At 57.3% G+C, this 16,165-nt stretch overlaps 2 protein-coding genes across 4 annotated transcripts; one reads left to right on the top strand and one right to left on the bottom strand.

Moving 5' to 3' along the window:
- Nucleotides 1-385: 385 nt before the first annotated feature.
- Nucleotides 386-12,808, bottom strand: CCT7 (chaperonin containing TCP1 subunit 7). Its single transcript, XM_069014856.1, has 12 exons — nt 12,710-12,808; nt 10,992-11,145; nt 9,927-10,033; nt 9,125-9,250; nt 8,476-8,528; nt 6,849-7,020; nt 5,655-5,819; nt 4,587-4,775; nt 3,967-4,064; nt 3,154-3,286; nt 1,972-2,178; nt 386-924 (listed from the first exon to the last, which is right to left on the bottom strand). Exons 1-12 carry the CDS (start codon nt 12,713-12,715, stop codon nt 700-702), a joined length of 1,635 nt encoding a protein of 544 aa, XP_068870957.1. The 5' UTR covers nt 12,716-12,808; the 3' UTR covers nt 386-699.
- Nucleotides 12,809-12,975: 167 nt separating this feature from the next.
- PRADC1 (protease associated domain containing 1) lies at nt 12,976-16,117 on the top strand. Of its 3 annotated transcripts, none has more exons than XM_069012289.1 (5): nt 12,976-13,051; nt 14,024-14,124; nt 14,437-14,538; nt 15,175-15,342; nt 15,593-16,117. In XM_069012289.1, exons 1-5 carry the CDS (start codon nt 13,000-13,002, stop codon nt 15,914-15,916), a joined length of 747 nt encoding a protein of 248 aa, XP_068868390.1. In that variant the 5' UTR covers nt 12,976-12,999; the 3' UTR covers nt 15,917-16,117. The 3 variants fall into 3 exon arrangements, with proteins under 3 accessions (XP_068868390.1, XP_068868391.1, XP_068868392.1); XM_069012290.1 differs by having other exon boundaries at nt 14,429-14,538; nt 15,593-15,799; XM_069012291.1 differs by lacking the exon at nt 12,976-13,051 and adding an exon at nt 13,412-13,515 and having other exon boundaries at nt 14,004-14,124; nt 14,429-14,538; nt 15,593-15,799.
- The last annotated feature ends 48 nt before the right edge of the window (nt 16,118-16,165 follow it).

Raw genomic sequence — 16,165 nt, 5'->3', positions numbered from 1 at the left:
GTTTTCCTGTGTTCTCCTGGCAGGATTTTCCCGCCAGTCCCCCCAAATGCCTGGATCCATCCCTGAAGCCCCTTGGAGCTGTCGCACAGCTGCTGCCCCGAACCTCCTTCCATGGAGCAAACAGAAAATGTAAATGCCCCACTGAGCAAAAGCCAATTTAAATGTCACTGAGCAATACCTGAGAGCTCCAAGCACAAAGACAGTGGTGGGTGCTCCACCCTAGAAGCACTCCTGGGATGTGCCTGGAGTCTGTCCTGCTCTCCAGCGCAGCACCTGCTTTGGAACAGGGCAAAAAACCAGCCTGAAAGGTTCATTTTTTAACCCCAACCCTGAGCTCCCACCGTGTGGAATGAAGCAGAGAACAGAGGAAAGCCCAACCTGCCACTGAGACCAACTCGGTTTATTGTGCTGGAGCCTGGGTTCAAAGCGCCCAGCAGAACAAAAATAACCCAGTATAAATAGGCCCCGAGCCCGCTCCCCGCGCTGGCTCCGCCCGAGGAGGGAGCTCCCGAGGGAACGGAGCGGTGCTGGGTGGGGAGCGCAGGGCAGGGCAGGGCAGGGCAGGGCAGGGCAGCTCAGGGGGCTGCGGCTGCCAGGGCTGGGGCTGCTGCGAGCCCTCAGCACGGCCTCAGCCAACGGCCGTTAATTAACGCGGGCATTAATTACTGATCCGCTCTCGGCCCCGCGGCGCCGGGGGCCTCAGTGGTTGTGGGGCCGGGCCCGGCCGCGGCCGCGGCCGCCGGGAGCAGCGTCCACGGTGGAGCGGGGGTTGCGGATGGTCTCGTCCACAGACACGATGAGGCACGCGGCCTCCGAGGCGGCCGTCAGCGCGTTGATCCGCACCACCGCCGGCTCCCACACGCACGCCGAGAAGTTGTCAGCGATGTCCTCGTTGGTCACGTCCACACCGTACCACATCCCGCCCTGCGGACACAGGGGACACAGGGACAGGGGACACAGGGACAGGGATCAGTGCCACATCCCACCCTGGGGTCACAGGGGACACAGGGACAGGGATCAGTGCCACATCCCACCCTGAGGGACAGAGAGGACAGGGATTGCTCTCAGGGCTGGATGGGACTTGGGGAAAGACTGGGAGGGAAGGACAAGCAAAGGTGCAGGGAGAGGCTGGAGCCTCCCTCCCATTCCGCTGGGAAGGAAGCGAAAACACACGAAACCCAAACTGAGCAGTCTCTGCTTTCAGCCACCAGTGCCAGCGATGCCTCATGAAGAGAAGGCTCATTCCAGTTTAGGATCCCAGCCACTGAGGTTGGGAAAGCCCTCCCAGACCATCGAGTCCAAGCTGTGCCCGATCCCCCCCTTGTCCCCAGCCCGGAGCACTGAGTGCAACAGCCAGGCCTTCCTTGGACACCTCCAGGGCTGGGGACTCCAAACCTCCCTGGGCAGCCCCTGCCATGGAGCCATAGAAGCCTCACGGCACTGACTCCCCCTGTGCTGCTGCCTCACTGCCCGGGTTTTGCACGCTCGTTTCGGGGCATTTCCCCAAACCCCACCATCAGCAGCAGGGTGAAACGTGGTGGGAGTGACAGAATCCAAGGGGCAACCTCCAAGCACTGGAGCTGGGATCTCCATGAGATCAGCACTTGGGACCCTCAGCCTGCAGCTCCTGTGTAAAGCACTTGGCTCAGCCAGCTCCTGCACTGATTCCTTTCATGTTTAACACAGCAGCTCCTTCCTGACAAATGATGCGTTTTTAAGAAGCAAATCAGAACTCCCAGCTCAGGAAGTCACCCGACAGCTGGGATCAAAGGGAAAACAGCTCCTTTCCATTTATAGCAACCTGTGCTGAGCCCACCCCTGATCTGAAACAAACACAGCATTTAATCAAAGGGGCACAGCGTCAACACGGGCCGGCTGAGTTACACGGGCTCTGACAGGCTCCAGCAGGAACACCCGGGAGAAAGGAATCAGGGACACACCAGCTCTGCCCCGGGAGCCCCGGGGCCCTACCTGGGCGTGCTTGGCTCGCAGCTTGTTGAGGATGTTGGTGGCGTCGAAGCCGGCGTTGTCGCAGAGCTGCCGGGGGATGATCTCCAGGGCCTTGGCGTAGGCCCCGATCAGCAGCTGCTGCTTGCCCGGGATGGTGCGGGAGTAGTCCCGCAGGTACTTGGAGAGCTCCATCTCGATGGCGCCGCCGCCCGCCACCACCGAGTCGTTCTGCAGGGACACGGCAGCGCTCGCGGCAGGCAGGGGACGGCAGGCAGGGCTCTGTCAGGGCACTGCAGGCCTGCAGCCCATGGCAGCCCGCAGCCCTGGCTGCTGCCGCCCCTGGCACTGTCTGACAGCGCTGCTGGCAGCGGCAGGGACACACCGACAATCGCCAGTGGCAGCTCCAGCAGCTCATCTCAGCTGTGCACAGGGTAAAGGGGGTCTGGGGACACTGTACCAAGGGAGGGATGGCAGCTCACAGCCCACTCGGGCCAGGGAAACTTCCCTCACTTCCATAAAGCATCCAAAACTAAAGATATTGGCAGCAGCACCTGGCAGATCGGTTCTGCTGTTTTTTCAGGAGAGATCAGGACGTTCTTTCTAAAGCTATAGCTCCAAAATTCCTGACGTGCTTCTTCCTGGCCTCTCAGGACACGCAGCCTCAGAGCTGTTTTTAACCAGAAGCCATCCCTACAGTGACACGTTTTTGTGTAACCCAGAAACACCCAGAGCTTGACAGTGTCACCCAGGACCAAACACACATCCAGACGGGCCTTGGTGCTGCCAGCCTGCCCTCAGAGCCAGAGGACTGTCACCCCCTCGGACTGGGCACCAAGAGAGGGAATGGGTGGCTTTAAGGGCATGGACAAGCATGTGACAACAATCCTGCTGCTCAATCTCCTGAAGATGCAACCAGCACAGCCAGGAGATTGTTCCCTTTAGGGTGGAGGATGGAGCAAGCACCATTCACAGCTGTGCAGAAGTGCAGGCAAAACCCAGGAAAGTGCCTGGAAAGCAGCTGGAAACGCTGCCAAAGCCACGCTGAGCTGGCCAGGGAACAGCACTCGAGCAAATCCATGGGCTGCTGCTCAGCCTGCACAGAGCCCTCGGCCAAGCCCTGGTGTGTGTGGAGGTTTCCAGGAGCAGAACTGCTGCTGTGCCAGGGTCCCCTGGCAGTGCAGGGGGAGGCCGCCCCGGGCTCACCTTGATTGCTCTCCTGACGATCATGATGGCGTCGTGCAGCGACCGCTCCGTCTCCTCCATGAACTGCTCCGCGCCCCCGCGCAGGATGATGGTGCACGTCTTGGCCTTGGGGCAGCCCGTGAAGAGGTTGTACCTGGAAAAGGGAGGGTTTGGGGATGGAGAAGCTGCTGCTGGACAGGCAGTGTGGGAACACAGCCAACCATGCAGCCCTGTCCCCCTTACAGCCCCAGCAGATCCTGGGCTGAGGAGGAGCAGAGCCAAGGAAGGCAGTAAGTGAAATTCCAGCTGACCCAGGAAAATCCACTCTCTTCCTGTTGCCAGGGATTCACGCTGAACTGGAGCTCCCAGTTTGCACTTGGCAGGAGCACAGAAGGCAGCAGGCAGCCCCAAACAGGACTGCTCCTCCAGCAACAGGAAGGACCCCAGTGTACTGTCCCCAGCTTCACCTGCCCTGACAGGGAAGTGTCACCGTGGGGTGTCAGACAAGTGCCACAATCAACCCCAAAGTGTGCTGCTTTTCCGTCACAAATGCAACAGTACCACTGTGCTTTCTGCAAGGCACTGCAGAATACACACACACGTATTTTTAAAAGGATTTAAAAGAGGTAAGAGCTCAATGAAATCTTGCTCCTGCCCCCTCCCTCAGCCTCAAAAAGCAGCTCTTGGATACAATAAAATATACATTTTGTAACAGCCTTGTTTTCATCTCAACACCTTGAGAGATGCTGAACCCGCCAATGCTTTGACCCCAACTTTTCCACCTGCTATGAGAGGGCTTGCCCAGCACTGCAGGTTTGCAGCTGGTGTCTTTACCTCTCTCCCCCAATCTGGGTCTCCTCAAAGAGCTCACAGCGGCCCAGCACATCATCTGACAGGGCATTGACACTGGTCTGGATGGATCCCCCACAGGCCTGCAGGGAATGGAGACAAACACAGAATTACCAGTGCTGACAATCCACACCCCAGCAGGCTTCCACTCTTCAGGGACAGCCCAGCTGCTGACTTGGTGCAAACCCACCCTGCAGCCAGATTCAGGAAAACCCTTCTCCTCCCTCCCACCTCACGGACCCAGGCCAACCCTCGACAGCAAAGTAAGATCATGAAGCTTCAAGGTGCTGACTCACAGGCTCCAGAGTCCAGGAGATACACAAAGAAAGCTCAGGAAAAAACCACTCATGATGGAACAGGGAAGAACTCGGGAAAATAAACTTCTACTGATGCACTGATCAGATCTTTATATGCACCACCACCAGAGAAAGAAAGAGCAGCGTGGATGCAGTCAGTGTGTGACTGTTCATCCCACCAAGGAACAGCCTTGGCCTTTCGAATCCTTGTAAGGAGCAGTGAGATCCATGAGCAGCTGTTTGGGAATGACCAGCCTGGGGGTGTCAGAACTGAGTACAAAGGCTTTACTCCAAGCCAGGGGAGCTCACCATCATAGTCCTCTTGAGATCCTCCTCGGGGACGCGGCCGGCACAGAACATGTCCCTGTCCGCGAAGTACTGGGTGGCCACGTCCCCGATGGGAAGCTTGGACAGCACCACCTTGGCTCCTGACTTGTGGATTTTGTCTAGTTTGTCATACAGGATGTTCCACTCGGCATCCACGATGGCCTGGTAGTCCTGGCAGGGAGGAGAGAGGGACAGGTGTTCCCGTGCCAGGGGACAGGGAACGCCCCACGTGCAGCCCTGGCACAGAGCTGCTCCAAGCACTCCAGTCAGGAGGGCCCTGTTTTATGGCACTGCCCAAATGCCTGCTTAAACCTGAGGAGCTCTTGCAGCATGCCAAGCACTGCTGGATAAGCTTTCCCTGGAAGGCCACTTGTTAGGCCTAAGGCAGCCACCACAGAGCTGGTGGCCCAGCACAGCTGGGGCACAGTGACAGCTCAGAAACGTGTCCTGAACCTGCTGGGATTCCCAGGCTGCTGCACCCCCATTCCAAACAGGGCTGTACAACCCACCAGGTGTTTCCAAAGATTAAGGATGTGCAGAAGGCAAACTCATTTACCACGGAATGGTTTGGGTGCAAAGGGACCTTTTAAAGGTCATCCAGTGCCACCCCTGCCATGGGCAGGGACACCTCCCACTGTCCCAGGCTGCTCCCAGCCCCAATGTCCAGCCTGGCCTTGGGCACTGCCAGGGATCCAGGGGCAGCCCCAGCTGCTCTGGGCACCCTGTGCCAGGGCCTGCCCACCCTCCCAGGGAACAATTCCTTCCCAAGATCCCATCCATCCCTGCCCTCTGGCACTGGGAAGCCATTCCCTGTGTTCTGTTCCTCCAGCCCTTGTCCCCAGTCTCTCTCAGCCCTCCTGGAGCCCCTTTAGAGCTCAGAGCTTTCCCTGGAGCCTCCCCTTCTCCAGGTGAACACCCCCAGCTGTCCCAGCCTGGCTCCAGGCTCTCAGCACGTCCATGGCACTCCCACCTCCCCCTTACCCCACTGGATGAGCAGCCCCCAGGTGTCCCAGGGATAGGAAGCAGGCCAGGTTCCCCTGTGGCTCTTACCTCCACTGTGTTCACTCTGACCTCAGCGTTGTCCTTCTCAGCTTTGAGCTCCAGCTCCACGTTGAGCAGGGCGATTTTGGGGGACTGGTACTTCTTGGGCTGCATCTCAAACCCAGCGTAGGAGAAGGTTTTCTTAAAGGCAACTCCAGCCACCAGCTGGGAGTCCTGGAACACAGGGATTTGCCTCAGGCTCAGCCCCCCAGGGTTTTCTGCACAGGGTTAGTAACAACTCCCACAGGACACTCCCTGCTTCCAGAAGCCTCATTTACAAAGCCTTCCCTCCCTGCTTCCAGAGGCCTCATTTCCAAAGCCTTCCCAGCACTGTCTCCCTTGATTAACCCACTTTTAGAGGAAATAAGCAGCCAGGATTTCTTTCAGCTCACAAAAGCAGCTTCCTCTCTACCCCTCAAGACTCCACAGCCAAAAACTCCTCACACAACCTGAAGATCAAGGAGGGGAGCAATCGGTTCTCTCCCTGATCTCTTTCCCATTCCCCCCCTTTGAACTTGGTATTTCTCATCCACAGCCCCACTGGGGACTGGTTTTTGCTCTGGTTTGTCTTTCCAAGTTCCATCACCAGCTCCCAGACTTTCTGCAGCAGGACAGCCCTGCCCAACACCACCCCTGGTATGAGCTCCTCAATTTCCTGGGGGAAGTCAGGGTCTGAATCTCCCTCTCCACAGGGGCTGTCCTACAGCCAGGAACAATCCCTACCACGTACCCAGGTGCAGCCCCAGACACAACGGGTTTCTCAGCACTGTGGCATAAACCACACATCCCACCTGCCCTGCCCACCACTACACCAGCTCCCTCACTAGGTTTTCCTTGCATTTTTCCCAACCCAGTAATCCTACATACACCCAGGACTTTTGGATCCAGAAGTAACAAAGATTTCCCACCAAAAAAAAATCATTATTTGCAGAGAGCTAAATGGAATTTGCATCAGTAACAACTTTTGCTACAGAGGGCAGTGAGGCGAAGGGTGTATTTAGCTCAAAAAACAGATTCTCTACCTATGGAAAAGAAATCCAGCCTATGTGCCAAGCTTTCTCTTCACACCAACAGCTCTGTTCCACTTTGGGAATTCCCTGACAGGCACTGTCAAGTCAGGCTGCACTCCTGCTAGAGCCAACCCCCCAGCAAAGCTGGGATCCCTGTCTCCCATCCCTTCAGGAAGGCTCCAACAACACTTACTTCCAAAGCTCCTCCCTGCACCTTCTTTATCCCGATCATCTTGAGCTGTAACAAGTCATCCAACATCATCACAGCATCTACAACCATCTTGGAGAAAAACTCCTTGCTCTGGGAGATGAGCTTGGAGCTCAGGGCTGTGGCTGCACACTTTTCCAGGAGACTCCTCTGCTCGCTGCAGGAGAGGGAAAACAAGGATTTGGTCACCTGCCAGATCTTTTCACAAGCTCCAAACACCATGTGAAGCTTTGTTAATCAGAGAGTTGTTTAGGCTGGAAAATACATTTAAGATCATTGAGTCCAGCACTGTCAAGGCCATCACTGCCCCTGTCCCCAGGTGCCACATCCCCACAGCTTTGAAATCCCTCCAGAAATGGGGGGGACTCCACCCCTGCCCTGGGCAGTGAAGGAATTTCCCCAATATCCACCCTGAGCCTCCCCTGGCCCAGCCTGAGGCCGTTCCCTCTCCTCCTGTCCCTGTTCCCTGGGAGCAGAGCCCGACCCCCCCGACTGCCCCCTCCTGTCAGGGACTTGTGCAGAGCCACAAGGTCCCCCCTGAGCCTCCTTTGCTCCAGCCTGAGCCCCTTTCCAGCTCCCTCAGGAATTCTCCAGCCCCTTCCCAGCCCCGTTCCCTTCCCTGGACACGCTCCAGTCCCTCCAGCGCTCCCTTGTCATGAGAGGCCCAAAATCCTCTCTGGTGGGGGCAATGTTCAGCTCCCTCCCCTCCACAGGGAGAACAAGGCACAAATCCCAAACTGACAAATCCCGGTCTCCTTTTCAGAGCTTGAGCATCAGCCCAGCACTGACCAGACTGATTTAGGCACCTAAAATCAAAAAAGGGCAGGTCCTTTTCCTCATCCCAAGGCAGGAGGATGTTTCTGAAACCCTCTAAAGGCAGCACATGCCCTGAAGCACTAACTCAGGCAATGTATGTGCAGCAGAGTGGGTGACACAGAGACACCAGGGATGTGTGGATCCAGCTCCCAGGCTCTATCCCCTAGTCCCTGCTGACCATGGGAACCACTCTATTTCCCATCACAGGGCCATATTTGGGTTTTTTTCAGCCTTTGTTCAGCATTTGGTTTGGACAACCCATCTTGATTTATTCAAGATGCTTACACAGTTGAGATACTTGAAGTTGACTGCAGGTATTAGCAAGGTCAAGTAGGCAAGAGCTTAAAATCCAGGGAGAAAAGGAACTCCAGTGTTCTCCCCTCAGCTGCAGGGATCACTTCCTCACTGCTAGGAGCTATCTACCCTGGTGTGTGACAGCTAAAAAGGGATCTGATCCTCAGGGAAGTGCTGAGATTTAACACTGCCACTGACTGCAGCAGGAGCTGCGAGACTCCACCGCTGCAGAAAAGAAATCAGGCCATTTATTTTGGTGCCCAGCTTCCTCCGTGAGCACTGGGAGACACTGCCCTACATCATTCCCTGCAGCCAAGCGAGAACACAGCACTGCCCCTGCAGGAGCAGGAAATTCCAGGCAAATTGGGAATAACCCCAGTGCGGGGCTGCAGCTCCAGGTCCCATTTGGACACCTCAGCCAGAGCCACAGAACTCAGGAGCACCCTCACAGCACTTAACTGGAGCCCAGAACACAACCAGGTCATCTCCGAGGGAAACTTACTCTTTATCCTCCTTCTTCACGGAGACAGCGATGTCTTTGATCTTGTTCACAGCCTGGCAAAAAGGCAACAGCTGGATTAATGATTTATGCTCCCAAGCTGATGAGATCCCCAACCTTTCTCTTATTTTATCTTTTGTTCTCTGCTTCAACACCACTGAAGTTTCAAGTGTTTAAGTTATTCCACCCCTGCCAGTGCAGTAATTCCAAGGAACACACCAATATATAAGGAGTGGGAGGAGGCTCAGAGCTGCTCTGCTGTTTTCAGCAGAGATCCTGGGAATCAAAGGGCTATTGAGGAGTGAACCTCCAAAAATCAGCTTAATGGGACCAACAGGCTCCAGGAGACACACGGTTTACTAAGGAGCAGCAGAGAACAGCAGAATGGGAAATGAGTTTTCCACTGATTCATTCTTCCTTGGGAAAAAACCCAAAGGAAGCGACAGCACTCCAGAGGCACGGACTGGTAACAGCAGGCACAGGCACCAGGAGAGGCACTGCTGCTTGCCGGGAGACAGGAGGAGATCGCTGCTGGCACTCCCCACGCCCATTCCCAAGTGGCTTTTCCCTGGAGTGTGTCATTATCCCGGTGTGGCTGGCACAGACTGGCCCCAGGCGCCCCGGGGAGCGATCCCCCCAGCCCGTGCCTCACCAGCTGCGTGGCCGTGCGGAAGGCGCGGATGATGATCTGGGGATGGAGCCCCTCCTCCACGTAGGGCTTCACCTGCTTCAGGAACTCGGCCGCCAGCAGGGTCACGGACGTGGTGCCATCGCCCACCTGCACGGACAGGGGACACTGTGTCACCCTCACCCCCACGCTGGGTCACCCCCACGCCGCAGAGACCCCCTGACAGCAGCTGCAAAACCGCTCCAGGGCTTCCAGGGAAAACAGAGCTCAGGATTTTCTCTGCTCACAGATTTGTGGCTGAATTCTCCAGGGATTCAGAGTGGTTTGGGTGGGAAGGGACATTAAAACCCAGCCAGTGCCACCCCTTGCCAAGGGCAGGAACACCTTCCACTATCCCAGGGTGCTCCAAGCCCCATCCAGCCTGGCCTTGGACACTGCCAGGGATCCAAGGACAGCCACAGCTGCTCTGGGAAACCTGTGCCAGGGCCCCCCCACCCTCAGTCAGAAATTCCTTCCCAATATCCCATCCATCCCTGCCCTCTGGCAGTGGGAAGACAGTGTCCTGTCCCTCCATGCCTTGGCCCCAGTCCCTCTGCAGCTCTCCTGGAGCCCCTTTAGGCCCTGCAAGGGGCTCCCAGCTCTCCCTGGCTCCTTCCCTTCTCCAGGGGAACATTCCCAGCTCTCCCAGCCTGATCCAGAGCAGGCAGAGTAAGTCCCAGCACTTCAGGAGCAATTCCCACCAGAATTAACCACAAAGCCCAGGGAACCCCTGACACTCAGGCTGCTCCATGTTACGCTCCCAGGCACAGCCAGGCTCCCCTCCCACCTCTGCATCCTGGGATTTGGCGATGTCCACCAAGGTCTTCGCGGCCGGATGGACAACGTCCAGCAGCTTCAGGATGGTGGCCCCATCGTTGGAGATGGTGGCTTTGCCTGGGGGTGATGGAGAACAGGAAGTTAAAGGCAGTTCTACACTACCAGGGGTAAAGCCCTGTCTCTGGGGGGTGTCAGGAGATCTCAGCAGGTTCGTCTGTTCCACCAGAACTGAGTCTTTTCAGCCCATTTTGGAGCAGGTTCAGTGAAGCCAGTTGGAGAGCAGAACAACTTTCCACCGCAACAAAGGTTTGGAATTCATTTGCCTCTTCTCAACAGGCTCCCCAGACAGATAAAACCATATTCTAGTCTGACACTCACATGAAGAAAGAGCCTAGAAACCGTGTTAGTTATCGTTAGATAAATTTAAATCCAATTATCCTTTTGAACAAGGATTTATTACAGTTCCTATTTGTAAAACTTATTTAAAGACAATACTAAGACTTTTCACCCCAGCCTTCAGTAAAAAATATAATAAATAGTTTGGTGACTTCATACAAGTCTTTTCAGAGTGAGCGCAAACCTCATCTCTAAATCACACTCCAAAAAAAGATTAAAAGTCAAGCCAGGAACATCCACTGACCTCACACTCAGCCACAATTGCTGAGTAACTCCACAGGTATCATGAGCCTCATTTAAAACTAAGTAGAGATGCCCAAAAATACCTGAAGACAGGTTCAGACTCTTTGTTTCTCCTGTCTGGCACAGCCTCACATTGGATACACCCAACCCCACTGACCCTGGACCTCCCCAGCTGCCCCAGCCCAGGCTGGCAGGCAGCAAACAGGGAATCCTCAGGCTGGACTGGCAATTGTCCTTTGCTCTACAGAGGACATCGAGGTGTTCAACTGACACCGAAACTGAAACTGAACCTCTGTTCTGAGAGGCAAGCTTAGCTCAGGTGAGGCTGCTGCCATTTACATACATGCAGATGCTGGGTTTAACTGACAGGGAGATGAAGCAAATCCGCTGCTCCGGGAGATGACTCCCAGGGCACTGCTCCCGGCCCCGTGCCTACCCCGATCATCCACGATGAGCTTGTCCATGCCGCGCGGGCCCAGCGTGGTGCGCACGGCCTCGGCGATCACCTGGCACGCGTTGATGTTGCTGACGAGCTGCGGGATGCCCTGCGAGGTGTCCGTGCCCTCCTTCAGCAGGATAACCGGAGTTGGCTGCAGGAGAACCACGGCACAGCTGTTACCCCCATCCCAGCAACCCGCAGCAGACTCCCTACAGCCCAAAGAGACACAACCGTGCAAGAACAAGGCCAGACCTACAGACCCGCTGTAATTCCTCTGCTCCACACAACCCAGCTGCTTTCCACCTCCCACTGCTCCCACGGCATTGGGAATTCACCCAACTGCTTCCACCATAGGCTCTGTGACTACACAGTAACTGCCCCAAAAATAAGGGGGGTTCCTTGGGGCAGCATTGCCCAGTGAGGTTCTGATGCTGGGCTGGAGGAGACAGAACATGCAGGGATTACAGAGACAGTGAGGAACCAAACAAATCTGCGTGGTGGAAGCACCAGAGAAGCTGTGGCTGCCCCATGCCTGGCAGTGTCCAAGGCCAGGCTGGACAGGGCAACCTTGGAGCGATGGCAGGGGTGGCACTGGATGGGCTTTAAGGGCCCTTCCAACCCAAACCATTCCATGGGTGCTGCAACCATCTCACAGGCAGAGCTCAGGCAAAGCCCAAACACAACCAAACTTTGGGAGGCACTGGTTTGGAACAGCTGCCAGCAGGCAGAGAGCAGAATTAAATGCTGGCTGTCGCACTGAGGGGTCACAAGTACAAGACAAGGAGCTACTGGAGAGGGTTCAGTGATGGGCACAAAGAGCATCTTTGGGGTCTGGAGCATCTCTGACATGAGGAGAGACTGCAGGAGCTGGGCCTGGATAGGCTGGAGAAGGAAGGGCTGAGAGGGGACCCCATCAATCCACACAAATCTCTCCAGGGCGGTGCCCAGAGGCTGGTGCCACTCTTCTTGGTGGTGCCCAGCAACAGGACAGGAATTAAGACCCAAGAACTTCCACCTCAACATGAGGAAGAACTTCTTTCATGGAGGATGACAGAGCCCTGGGACAGCTGCACGTGGAGGGCCTGGAGTGTTCACCTCAGGAGACAGCCCAAACCCATCTGGACGCGTTCCTGTGTCACCTGCTCCAGGTGGCCCTGCCTGGGCAGGGGGCTAAACTGAGTGATCTCCAGCCCTGACTGTTCTGTCATCCCTGAAACCTGGAAAGATTCTGTAGAAGAAAACGTACAGCCTTCTCCCACACCCAGCAGAGCAGGAATCTCAACGGAAAAAGAACCGTTTATCCCCAGGGAAACGAGGGTGGAGACACATCCACCTCCCGCATCACCGCGGGGCTCGGAGCCGGGGAGCGCCGGGGCCGCGGGGGACCCACCCAGGGCCGAGGCCGTACGGCTGCGGGGACCAGAGCCGGAACGGGGCGGAGGCCGCGGGACGGAGCTCCGGACTGCCCGCTCCCAGCCCCTGCAGCCAGCGCGGCCTGGGTCCGGCGGGGAGCGGCCGCCACTCGCCCCGGCACATCCCGGCTACCGCCAGGCCTGCGCGGCGGGGCGGCTCCATCCTCGCGGCCCAGCCCGCCGAGACCCCGCCACACCCGGTCCCCGGAGGGCGGCGGGGGCCCCGCGGCCTGTGCAGGGTGGCGGGACACGGGAACGGCGGCGGATGGCGGCGGATACGGCGGCGGCGCGGGGGTCACTCACCATCATCGCGGCGGCTGCTGGCTCCCGGCCCCGCCACACAATGCACCGCGCACGCCCAGAACCTTCCCGGGGGCGGGCCGGGGCGGGAGCACTATTTGGCAGGGAGGGAAGAGGACGCGCACTGTGGGGAAATGGACTGGAGCTTTTTTTGGCAGCGGACACCGCGGTGACAGCGAGGTGCCCGCGCCGGCTCGCGCGTGATTGATGGCGGCGCAGACCAATAGGAAGGAGCGCGGCGGGGGCGTCCACCAATGGGGTGGGCGGGGCGGTGGGCGGGGCGTGGCGCAGCCATGCTGCTCTGGCCCTGGCTCTGGCTCTGCGTCTGCTGCTGCCCGGCCCGCGGTGAGTGAGGGAGGGACGGACGGACGGACGGACGGACGGAGGGAGCGGGGATAGGGCCGGGCCCGCGCCGCACCGACCCGCACCCAGCACCCGGAGCCCGCACACACCCCCAGCATCCCAGGCCGGCCGGCTCCCCGCTTGGCGTACCGCGATCCCGGTGTATTTTCCCTCCCGGCACCCCGGCCCCATTGCGGTTCCCCTCCTGTGTCTCTATCCCGGTGTATTTCCCCTCCCGGCACCGCGTCGCTGTTGCGATTCACCTCCTGTACCCATATCGGAGTACGGGGGCATTCCCCTCGGAGCGCCCCCACCTAATTGCGTTTCTCCTCCTACATCCCGATCCGGGTGTCTTTCCCCTCCTGCATCCCAATCCGGATGCATTTCCTTTCCTGCATCCCAACATGGGTGCATTTCCCCTTCTGCATCGCAGTCCTGGTGCAATTCCCTCGGTGCACCTCGACCTAGTTGCATTTCCCCATGCAGCACCTCAATCCAGCAGCACTTCCACTTGCTGCACTCTGACCCCCCTGGATTTCCCCTCTGGGCCCTGTGATCCCGGTACATTTCCCGTCACTGCGCCCCAGCTCCATCACATTTCCTGCTGCATCCTAATCCAAGTGCACTTCCCCGTGATCCGGCAGCATTTCCTCTCTGTTCCCCTCCATCTGGGTGCCTATCACCCCTATCCCCTCCATGGTCCCACAGCATTTTCCCCTTCCCCTTGTGCACCCCAATCTCGGTGCTTTTCCCACCCCCATCCCCTCTCAGCCCCTGGGAACTGCTGCATCTGCCCTTGGAACACCCCAAAACTTTTGGGGCATTTTGGGTCCTGGGCCCAGCCAGGAGTTGGCATTGCTGAAGGGTGTGTTCCCTCCCCCATGGTTCAGGAGTGATAACTGAGAATTTTCCCCTTTTTTCAGGGATTTTGCCTTTAGTTTCCCTTGCCTCTCAGCTCTGTCCTTTCACCCCCAGGTTTACGCATCCATGAATATTTGTACTTCCAAGTGCTGAGCCCCGGAGACATCCGCTACATCTTCACTGCCACCCCAGCCAAGGATTTTGGTGGCGTGTTTGTAAGTGTTAAAAACTGAATTTGTCACCTTGGGCCCCTCCATCCCAATACTGCTCCTTGATGGGGCTCAGTGATCTGGAGTTTTGATAAAAATGGAGCTCATTGCTCTTCCATGAGCATCCTTGGCCTCAGCAGGATTCCAGAGGCAGGGATTGGCCCCAGGGCTGGCTCCAAGCATCCCTGGACCTGGGAGCCCAAAATCTCCCCAAAACCAGCCCCCACAGGGATGAGCAGGGCGTGGGGCTGGGGAGGAGAGGGGAAGCAGCTCCAATCCCCCCCGGCTCACCCTGCCTGTCTCCTCGGAGAACACAAGGTACGACCAGATCCACCTGGTCCCGGCGGATCCTCCGGAAGCCTGTGGAGAGCTGAACAATGGAGTCTTCATCCAGGACCAGATCGCCTTGGTGGAGAGGGGGTAGGTCTGGCGTCATGGGAGCTGCTGGGGGGACCCTCAGGCAGGAGGGGAGCCCTGGCCACATCTCCCCATCACCTCCAGATTATTCCTGTGGCTTTCCCCATGTGGGTAAACAAAGAAAATGTGAGGGGGTTCCTACCCTGGAGCATTTCATCTTGTATCTTTTAGCCTGTGGTAAGGTGGAAGAAACCCTGTCTGGGTTCAGATTGAAAGAGAGTAGGTTTAGATTAGACAGTGGGAAGGAACTCTTCCCTGTGAGAGTGGTGAGGCCCTGGCACAGGTTGCCCAAAGAAATTCTGGATGCCTCATATCTGTGGAAGTGTCCAAGGCCAGGTTGGATGGGGCTTGGAGCAACCTGGGATGGTGGAAAGTGTCCCTGCCCATGGCAGGGGCTGGAACTGGATGAGCTTTAAGGCCTCTTCCAACCCAAACCGTTCCACGATTTTATATTTTTTTAGGAGCGTGGGTAGCTTGTGCCTAAAATGCAGACTCAGAGGAGCAGGGTTTGGAAGAGGTGTGGAATCAGGGAGACAATCCCTCGTTTGGGTTTCTCCAGGCAAGCTCTGGCACGTGCAGACTCTGGTGCTACGTGTGGCCACCACAGGTTGGTCACTGTGTGCTCACCGTGTGCCACAGGGCCTGCTCGTTCCTGTCCAAGACCCGAGTGATCCAGGAGCACGGCGGGCGGGCCGTGATCATCGCCGACAACGCCTACGACAACGACAGCTTCTACATCGAGATGATCCAGGACAGCTCCCGGCGCACGGCCGACATCCCCGCGCTCTTCCTGCTGGGCAGGGATGGGTACGTGCCCGGGCTGCCTTCCCAGGGGTGGGACAGCTCACGGGAACGGCCGGGTGCCAGCCTTGTGCCCTCACAACAGGGAGGTCCCAGTGGTCAGCATGGCCCTGCCGGGCTTTGGGAGCCACATTTTGCAGGGATTCAGTCCTGGTGAATCGGCAGAGTTTGAGCTGAGTTGTGGTTTGTGCTCAGGTGTGGCTGCACTCCCAGCCCTGGCAGCTTGGGAACACCCGTCACCCCTTCCTCCCTCCAGGTACATGATCAGGCGCTCCCTGGAGCAGCACGGGCTCCCCTGGGCCGTCATCTCCATTCCTGTCAACGTCACCAGCATTCCCACCTACGAGATGATGCAGCCCCCCTGGACCTTCTGGTAGCAGCAAGAGGCTGTGGCAGATTGAGGACTTCTGGTGGATCCCAGGATCTCACCCTAAGGACCAGGTTTGAGGAAAGGATCCCAACGTGCTCCAGAGATCCCGCTGGATTCAGCGACAGGGAGATCTTTCTGCTGGGACCAGTGTGTGGCCAAGGGCAAACACGAGTGCCAGGGGGGAGCCTTGAGCCTGGCACTGCACCGTGACTGTGTCAGAGGGAGGTGAAGGCCCAGAGCAGGCCAGCACTTCCCAGGAAACATTTGACCTTGTGCTGCTGATTTGGAGGGATGCAGGACTGGCAGGGATGGGGGGGAGAGCGACACAGGCTTGATCTGTATCAGCAGGGCTCACCTGTTGTCTGTATATTTTTGTCTGAGCTAATGAAGTCTGAGTAAGTTTTAGAGAAAGGGAAGTTTCTCTTTTATTTCCTGCAGTCAGTGGATGAAGGGATAAAT

Source organism: Aphelocoma coerulescens, chromosome 4 (assembly GCF_041296385.1).
Source record: "Aphelocoma coerulescens isolate FSJ_1873_10779 chromosome 4, UR_Acoe_1.0, whole genome shotgun sequence".
Lineage (NCBI taxonomy): Eukaryota > Metazoa > Chordata > Aves > Passeriformes > Corvidae > Aphelocoma > Aphelocoma coerulescens.
The sequence above is the reverse complement of the archived record's forward strand: the minus strand, read 5'-3'. Positions and strand labels throughout refer to the sequence as shown.

What these genes read in the sequence shown, in the direction of transcription:
- PRADC1 (XM_069012289.1), top strand. Translation starts at nt 13,000, where the DNA reads ATGCTGCTCTGGCCCTGGCTCTGGCTCTGCGTCTGCTGCTGCCCGGCC. An exon ending in AGGATTTTGGTGGCGTGTTT is followed by an intron (nt 14,125 to 14,436) that starts GTAAGTGTTAAA and finishes GGAGAACACAAG; the next exon opens with GTACGACCAGATCCACCTGG. An exon ending in TTCCTGCTGGGCAGGGATGG is followed by an intron (nt 15,343 to 15,592) that starts GTACGTGCCCGG and finishes TCCTCCCTCCAG; the next exon opens with GTACATGATCAGGCGCTCCC.
- CCT7 (XM_069014856.1), bottom strand. An exon ending in ATCTCAAGAGGACTATGATG is followed by an intron (nt 4,065 to 4,586) that starts GTGAGCTCCCCT and finishes CATTCCCTGCAG; the next exon opens with GCCTGTGGGGGATCCATCCA. An exon ending in TCGTCAGGAGAGCAATCAAG is followed by an intron (nt 2,179 to 3,153) that starts GTGAGCCCGGGG and finishes GTGTCCCTGCAG; the next exon opens with AACGACTCGGTGGTGGCGGG.